Source organism: Euphorbia lathyris, chromosome 3, assembly GCF_963576675.1.
Source record: "Euphorbia lathyris chromosome 3, ddEupLath1.1, whole genome shotgun sequence".
NCBI lineage: Eukaryota > Viridiplantae > Streptophyta > Magnoliopsida > Malpighiales > Euphorbiaceae > Euphorbia > Euphorbia lathyris.
Genome location: NC_088912.1, coordinates 59144915 through 59153933, shown reverse-complemented (window position 1 = coordinate 59153933; position 9019 = coordinate 59144915). Strand labels below are relative to the sequence as shown.

The following is a 9019-nucleotide window of genomic DNA, read 5'->3' as shown; positions in this document are numbered from 1 at the left end:
TCGATAAATGAACAAGTTAAGGGGGTAAATATGACATTCTATGAGTTGATGGGGTAAATGGACAAGTTGAAGGGATGAGAAATATCACTTTTATAGAGTTAATAGGATAACTAGGATATTCGATAAGTTGATGAGATAAAATGATCAATTTGAACAAATTAAGGGTGAGTGAGCATCACTACTAAAATAATTGATGTAAGTCATTGAAAATTAAAAAAGCTATTGAGTAATGTATGTGTTCGATTTTTATTTGGAAAAAATAAATAAACGGGGAAGGTAAGGTGAATTTGGTTTTAGCCAAGAAAAAAAAACTAAATAAGGTAGCAAAGAAATGAGGCTGGTATTTTGGGATTATAAACAGGGATGGATGGACTTGGACATGGCTTCCTCTTCCTCTTCCTCTTCCTCTTCTAGAAACTCACACCCAAACCCACTTTCTCTTTTCTTCTCTATCTCCCTTTCTAAGCAGACCCAGAAATACTAACATTTCTTTTTTCAATTTCAATCCTCTTCTATTTATTCAAACTCTAATTTTATCATCTCCGGATCGTCATTCAGATGTCTTATCTTTCTAATTCCCCGATCACTTCCTTTCTTGGTGCGCTCCCCCTTCATTCATCAGATTATAACTTCTATTTTTTTATTTTTTTTATTGCTTAATTAATTGGGAAGGATGATCGAGCTCCGCTTGCGTCTTGGTTTTCTTTAGTTGTTGTAGGTTTAGCTTAATCTATTTGCTCTTTCTTTAAATTAACTGAATTTCCCTTGTCATGGATTCTTTCATTAGCCAATAATTAGGAGGATTGTGCCGTACAAGCATAACCTTTCATTCATGTTTTCCATCTTGCTTCTGTTTGTTGCTGTAAATTGCTTCTGGGCATTCTAAATTTTGGCTTTCATTAGATGTGGATTGGAGTTTTCTTTCATTTCCAGGTGCATTTGCTATGAAATATCTATATTTGATTTTTTTTCTCACCTTTTTTGCACTGGATATGTTTCTTTACATTTAGTGTTGGATTGAGCTGTGAGAGTTTTAGAAGCATTGCTTTTGTCTTCTATCTCACTATATTTATTTTGTCTCTACCCATACAGAGTGCCATCTTGATAATCTTTTGTATCTCATGCTGTTTCATGTTAATCAATTCTACTGTTATATGCTCAGAAGAGGAAGTTAATGGTCACATTCTCAAGTCAAATCAGTTATAAGCACTCATTAAAAGAAACTAGAGCAAATGTTTTAGCTCTCCAATTTCTGTTCTCTCGATCCATGGAACTAATTTTTACCTTTTCTCAGGCATTCACATTTGTTTCAGTTAGCGGCCATGAATTCTAGATGTTTCCTTGTTTGCTGGTTTCAAAGTCAGAAAATCTGTGCTACGCGTTATGGTTCCCTAATCAGTTTTCTATCGGCTTTCTCAGTGCATTCTCATGAAAATGTTATGGTTAAAATGTGGACACCTTTGGTGGATACCTAGTTCCTATCTGCAGATCAGGAATTGGCCTTTGCAGGATTCATTGACATTCTGAGTTAGGCTGCAATTGGAGTTTTTGGTTTCAACTTGAAAGGAATCACTTTGATAGGATTAGGAAGCCTGAAGCTGTATTTGATGATGGATAACTTCTCTACTTGTGCTACCATAGTTGAATAGTGTTGTAATGATGAACTACGAGCTGCAGAAAATTTATTCAGCCTGATAGGTGTTTTTTTTTTGTTTTACACAAATTAAGCAATGGGCCTGCCGCAAGTTTCCTCTACTGATGATGTTGGTGAGGATACTGCAGCATCACTGGGCTCATTTTTGCAGAGCCCTACGCAGTACAACTCCATCTGTTGTTCGGATGGATTGAACAGAGGAAATGTAAGCCAAACGATAGGGGAGACTCTGAGTTCTTCTTTGGGAGATTTTCAGAGGAAAACCTCCTTGGAGTTTTCAAGATATCCAGACAAGTCATTGACACTTGCACGGGCAACTGATGTGAATTCGAGTGATCATGGGTTGAAAAGTAGTTCTATGGATAAATTTGGTCGTGCTACTCCTAAAAGTGGAAGGAATCTCCTTGACCCTGCTTCTAGAATAATCGGTTTTGAATCTCAGGGAAGAAGTTGTTCGAATAGTGGATTTAAGGGATTTTCTGATGATTATCTCCACTCTTCCTCTGTGGCTGGCTTCGCAGCGACTGAAAATGAGCTGAGTGGTTCACTTGTTAGGAAAAGGTTATTATCACCTCTAAATAGCATGATTTCTGCAAAGCACTTCGATGGTGATTCTATGGATATTGGCTGCCATGCGTCACAAATGAATTCCTCTCCTTTAAATGGCGGTTTCAATATTTCCGCATCACATGACTATAAGAAAGCAAATGTTGGTGCCAGAATCAATTTCACCACTCCATCCTGGTCCTTGTCCAGTAGCTTGGATAATAGGAATTTGTTACGTGACAGTGACACAAGAGCATCTGTGTTTGTCACAGATGGCCCTTTGCTGGAAAATGAAAATCAACTTACTGATAATGCTTGTTTATACTTTCATGGGCTTGATAGTGTCAAAGAAACAAGTGAAGGAAGATGTCGAAGCAGGGCAATATCTGTATCTCCCCAGAAACCAACCTCGTCTCCTCTATCATTGTCTCCTCTTGGTCCCAAGTTTTATGAAAGAATAAAAATTGCGGGAGGACGCAAATATGTCAAGAACCATGTAGAGAATTTCTATTCAAATTTGGAGAATATAAATATGTCATTTGAAAAACATAACTCTGGCATGAACATTACTTCAGAAGAGGCAGATTTCAGAATTACAAGCAGGTCATATGAAGATATTGATATCTTTCATAAAGATTTTGAGTCATCTTCACTTGAAGGTGCTGCTGACACCTGGTCTCAATTTCAAGAATTAGATCCTTCTAGAGGTGCAAGATTTATTAGGAGTTTGAGTGGCCTTTCTGTTCGTAGGTCCTTGGTAGGTTCATTTGAAGAATCATTATTGTCTGGCAGATTCTTTTCTGGAAAATTCACCCAGGTTTGTCGTAAAGTAGTGTACATTAATTATGCTGTTTGATTCTTGATTTAATTTGAGGAAAAATTCTCAGTGGATATCAATCACTCACTGCTTTTTTTTTGTTGGCGTTTTATATTTGTAGAGAATAGATGGTTTCCTAGCTGTGTTAAGCATTACAGGAGGCAACTTTTCACCACAATCACAGAGGCTTCCTTTTTCAGTGACAAGTGTGGATGGAGATTGTTATTTACTTTATTGTGCGTCCATAGATCTTGCAGGAAATTCATCAAACAAACATAAAGGTCAAAAATTGAAACAAGGCCAAAGAAATGATGATTTACAAACTGTCAGAAGCCGATTACGCATTCCTGTAAAAGGGCGTGTGCAACTGGTAATCTCCTTCTCTCTAGAATTTACTTTGTGGTTTTTCCTTTTATAAATGTATTCAGCTGCATTTTGACTTCTGAGGTTTTAAATCCTTTTTTTCTTTTGCAAAAACAGCCTCTCTGAAAAAATAGGTAGGGAAGCCTTCATATATTTATAATAATCAAACGGTCTGCATGTCACTACCCCTTTTGAAATAGTAGACTCTTTTACCTTCAGCTGCTTTGTGTTTATGTTTACAGCAAGTATTAAAGAGGTACTTCCATTACTATAGATATGTTGTTTGGAAGGGACCTCATGATCTATGTTAATGGAATGAGTTGGTTTCTATAATTAATGGTTTTTTGGATTTTACAATCTAGTGGTTTGTACTACATAGTAGAGAACTAGTTCATTCATGCGATTTATTTTTATATTTATTTTTGTGTCAATCAATGCCAGTACCAGTGTGGACTAGTTAACCATCAAAAGCTATATGTTAATGTCATGTATCAAATGATTTAGTTTTCCATCCCTCAAATATTGATGTAAATTGCGACTTTTGATGAGTGTTAATGACACAATATCATGATTTGCATTTGACCGATGGTACATGCAGGTTCTGAGCAATCCAGAGAAGACACCCCTCCACACCTTTCTTTGCAACTATGATTTGAGTGACATGCCAGCCGGTACCAAAGTAAGATGAGAGTAAAAGTTGAACTTCGACTTCAATTTATGCTTTGTAAAGGGTTGAATAACATTACTTCACATTTCTTTTGGCAGTGTAGAAACAAATATAACACGATTAATTGGTAGTTGCTTTTGAGGTCCAAATATGCTCTTTCTTAGGGACATAATCAAGTAATTCAAATTGAGTGAGTTAGAAGAAACTACTCTCCAACCATATCCAATCTTGTTTGGAACTACATGATTTTTATTATTATTATTATTTTATTATTAATAATATTAATGCATATGTGCTAAATTATCGGATGGTGAAGATTCTGGAATGTTTAAATTTGAGGAAAAGCCCAAGAATCTGTTGACCTTAAGAGTAAAATTAGTTTTTTCAGTCACCTACCGATGGATAGTGGAATGAATAGTTGTGTCTAATCTTTGTGTTCAACCTTTGGGCTCTGTTACTGCTAATGAGTTTTGAGGTCTGTATTAGTTAGGAATTCGTTTGTTTGCTTCCACTTGGTGTCATAAATGGTTGGGACCTGGAGCGTTTACAATTTGTCTAATTACTTCTTTCTGTTGAATTCCAATAGACCTTCTTGCGCCAGAAGGTCACTTTAGCTTCCTCTGGAACAAATTCCAGTGAGTTGAAACAGGGGCAGAAAAGTTTGGACACAAAACTGAAAGACAAGGTGACCTCGGTACCATTGAGAAAGAATCCTGTAAATAGAGATACATCTGTCAACCAAAATAGTGAAGGGAAGGGAAATGATATGGTCGGTTCTGTAGGCACACAGAATTTTCCGAAGCAACCAGATGTGGTGACAGAGGTGAAAGATGAATCGTTTATGTTTGAAAATGATTGCCCTAGTGGTAATATTAGGGTGAGTAGAGAAAAGCAGGGCACAGGGGTGGATGGAAGCATTACAGGTGAGCGAAAATCAAGTGATGGTTGTTCGAAGGCTAACGATAGTGGGCATGGAGGTGGTCTACGGTATGCGCTGCATCTGAGATTCCTATGCCCATCACCATCACCAAAAAAGTCACCTAAATCTGATGTAGGAAAAAAGAGAGACATAGAAGTAGAAGGGGAGCGAAGGTTCTATTTGTACAATGACTTGAGGGTTATATTTCCTCAACGGCATTCAGATTCTGATGAGGGAAAGGTAATAGTAAATTTGAGCAAAGATGAGTTGATGCATTCAAAAGTGTTTAACATGTTTATTCTGTTTTGCAGCTGAATGTGGAATATCATTTCCCGGATGATCCCAGATATTTTGACATCAGCAACTGAAATCCAAACGGAGAGGCTGGCTGGTATTGGCATTGGCATTGTAAATACCTATCATCTCATCTCATTTCATTTCATATTTCTCACCTGAAACTTGTAAATACTTGCATTCAATAAAATCAAATCTTTGAGTTGCAATACTTGCTTCTCTTTCGCCTGCCAAAACACTGATTCTTTAGCAGCTCTCAATCTTGCTTTTCCATTTCCATTTTTATTTATAATTCTTAATTTTCAATATCATTTGTGGTGGTTTCAAATTTCTGATATCAAGAGAAAAAAAGGGGGAATTATTTCATTAATCTTAAAATGTAAAATTAAGAGGTTAGGAAATGAAATTCGGCTCATCAACTTGTTGTTATTATTTAACCACCTTATGCTGATGAAACCCTTCTCTTTTTGTGTTTTTAGATTATTTCTTTCTTCTTTTTCTCTTAATTTGTCCATCCCAGTTCCTATTTTGCTTAGAACACAAGATTTATTCAGGTTTCTAATTTACAAGTTAAAATTTTAGTCTGTCTGTTCTTATTTCTGAGTTTAGCTTTCATGGTTAGATTATTATTTGTTCTTGTTCCTCAATGCTGATGAAAACAACTATAGCAAATTGTGTGGGGCTTGATACAAATATGAGTTCAAAATCCACTTAAAGTACATATAAGGTCGCCCATATCAAGGAGAAACTCACATAAGGCCCATTTCAAAGCCTTGATACCGGACATATTTGGTAAAGTGGTCCGTAGAGCCAAGTGAAGGCTAAGGGTAGTACGGACTTATCACCACTACTGTTTCTATTTCTGATTGAAGGTATTACTATCAAATGTTATGTCTTAGAAGTAACATTTTCACGGTGCAACGTAGATTATTAGACATCTAATTGTTTTCTTGCTCTTACCTTTTCAATTTTTAATAATGGCCGTTGTCTGAATTTTTATGTATATGAATGTCTTGACTCAGCTGATGGAGGTTTTGTTTAGGGACTAGTCATTAATCTTATTTTTCCTTAATTGTGAACATGTGTTTTGGTATGTAATTTCGGGACTAAGGCTTTATTGTTGTTGTTGTTGTGAACATGTGTTTTGGTATGTAATTTATTCAATTTCATCTGACTGCATCAAATTTCAGTAACTTTCATCCAATTTAAACTAATTTCACATGAAAATAAATTGGATGTAATTAGTGTGAAACTGCATTTAAGCATGTTGCAAAATAATTAAATCTATCTAATTTCGGATAATTTTTATGCCAAATTGCTTGCAAAACGTTATACTCCCTCCATTCCATTATATAAGTCATTTTAGGGTATTTCACACAAATTAAGAAATATATTGGTTAACTAAAAAAAATTCTCTCTCATGTCACTATTGGGCAATAAGCATTGGAATATTAAAAAACACATGTACCAATACAAAAAATATTCATCTCTCATGTCACTATTGGACAATAAGCATTGGAATCTTAGAATGACTTATATTTAGGGAAAAAACTAATTTGCTAGAATGACCTATATAATGGAATGGAGGGAGTAATAACTACTAAGTGCAAATCCTAATTTTACATGGTAATTTATGTGTTTGGTATTTCTCAAACTAGTTTCTTATTTGTTTGTTTTTGTTTTTTTTTGTTTCGTGCTATAGGTTTTGGGACTTAGGTGTTGTTTGATAAAACTGAAAATTAAGTGCTGAAAAAATAAGTACTGAATTTTAAGTGCTGAATATTATAAGTGCTGAAAATATTGAGTGATATAATTATTATAAAAATATTAGTTGATAATGTTTAACTTAAAATGCTAAGTTAAATATTTTGACTTACCAAAATAAGTGATTTTTAACTTAATTTATTAATTTAAGTGGTGGATAAATAATTGTTATCAAACACACTTAAATTAAATAAGTACTTAATATTTTAATTTAAGTCATTAAGTGGCTTATCAAACAAGGCCTTAGTTTCAACTTTGAACAATTTCAGCATTTGATTTGCTTTCCTCATCATATTTTATATAATCCAAATTAACAGCATAAAGGAAATGAAGTTGGATGATACTTAACCAAAACCAATAAAATATAACATCATATCCCTATCTTGATGCTAGCATCATAATTATCTCCATTAAATTTGAGGACTTTGTTTTCCTCAACAATAAATGATTTGATGTAGTCCAATATTGTCATAAATAGATCTACATTTGTAATTTTAATTACACAAGTCAAATTTTTTACCCAATTTATATCTAACCAATGAAATTTTGGCACTAGATAGAGACTAAAAAAAAGCTTTAATCACTCTAATTCTCTTATGTTCAGCTTTAATAATTAGATATCTATTAATATATATAAAGGGGAAAACACAACTAAAAGCATCTCCAATAATGATTACTTTAAAGAGTGCCAAAACTTAACACATCATACTAAAATATAATATTTTATTAACTTAATAATCCACACCACTCTTGACAACTTTTGTTAAAAAATGCTCCAATAGTAAGTGATGACGGATATGGGTCAAGCCCAACCCAATCTAACACCAGCCAAACAGGACGTGGGCTCGCATATGCAAACGAGCCACAAGCCCACCAAAAGACTCATCACACATCTATAAAAGAGACCCCATCACCACCATTAAGAGGTTGCCCACTTTCTCTCTCTTACTTATTCTAATACTTTATCTCTCTACTCGATACTAACTTGGGCGTCGGAGTGTTTATAGGGACCGATCCCCACAGAGAGACGTCATCCGAGCCAACTGACCTTCGGATCGGTCTTCGACACCTCACATACTAAACAATGGAAGACTCTACGCAGTTCACCCCATTGAAAGAAATGTTAGCACCCCCCACTAGAACCTCCATGAACTACGAGCGGGAGGAATTGTCGCCAAGCCCAGAGTGGCACTAATAAACCTGGCCCCCTCCTCGAAGAAGTGTAACCGTCAAAGGAGGAAGTATCCGCATAAGTTATTAGCATCATCTGGAGCTTCCAAGCCGCCCAGGCTGTCCAAACTATGGTCCAAACGGTAGCCCAAATGAAGATCATCGATCAGAAGACAAGCCTCCATGAGGAAAATGTAAAAATCTGGCACTTCCTCAAAGTTGATGTCGGACTGACGGCTGGGAACTTGGTGGCTCCGGATCTGACAGTGTCAACTTCACAAGGCAGCCCGACGAGCCTAATCCTACCTATTGCGCCCCATCCACTCATGAGCGGAGCACTGGTGCAGGGCATGTCGCTTCAAGAAGTGGAGGAGCTTCTATATGCGAAGATCCAACATTTCCTGGATAAGCGAGTGCTCAATGGAGTAATGGGGGGAAACATGACTTCTAGTAAAACCTCCCTGGTCCACTGATGCTCGTAAAGTATATAGCAGTTAATAGGACAAGTGTCTCCTATCGCAACAAGTAATATAACGCTAAGCACAGGATCGAACCACAAAGACTATTATCCTACTTAGTTAATTCGAGGGGTAAATCTATCTATTTAGCGGAGTTGAATAGCAATTTGATTTTAAAACAAATAAAATAAATATCTATCTAAAGAAAGCAGTAAACAGAACAAGTCGCAGGGTGGATTGTGATTTATCCTAGGTTACAACCTAGGATAGGGAATTCGTTGGTTAATTCCTGAGTATGGGTTTAAAGGAATTCAGGTTTAAGTTCTACTAGTGATTGATGGTAATTGTCCTAATGAGAAAGACAAAA

At 35.8% G+C, this 9019-nt stretch overlaps 1 protein-coding gene across 2 annotated transcripts; it reads left to right on the top strand.

Moving 5' to 3' along the window:
• The first annotated feature begins 307 nt into the window (after positions 1–307).
• On the top strand, positions 308–5471 carry LOC136222045 (uncharacterized). 2 transcript variants are annotated; one of them, XM_066009520.1, is made up of 6 exons: positions 308–598; positions 1295–3017; positions 3139–3387; positions 3979–4059; positions 4634–5206; positions 5278–5471. In XM_066009520.1, the coding sequence occupies exons 2-6, from the start codon at positions 1731–1733 to the stop codon at positions 5332–5334; spliced, it is 2247 nt and encodes a 748-aa protein (XP_065865592.1). In that variant the 5' UTR covers positions 308–598; positions 1295–1730; the 3' UTR covers positions 5335–5471. The 2 variants fall into 2 exon arrangements, with proteins under 2 accessions (XP_065865592.1, XP_065865593.1); XM_066009521.1 differs by having other exon boundaries at positions 308–933.
• The last annotated feature ends 3548 nt before the right edge of the window (positions 5472–9019 follow it).

Coding starts and splice junctions, on each gene's coding strand:
- LOC136222045 (XM_066009520.1), top strand. CDS start 1,731: ATGGGCCTGCCGCAAGTTTCCTCTACTGATGATGTTGGTGAGGATACT. Junction 4,060..4,633: donor ACATGCCAGCCGGTACCAAA/GTAAGATGAGAG, acceptor GAATTCCAATAG/ACCTTCTTGCGCCAGAAGGT. Junction 5,207..5,277: donor CAGATTCTGATGAGGGAAAG/GTAATAGTAAAT, acceptor TCTGTTTTGCAG/CTGAATGTGGAATATCATTT.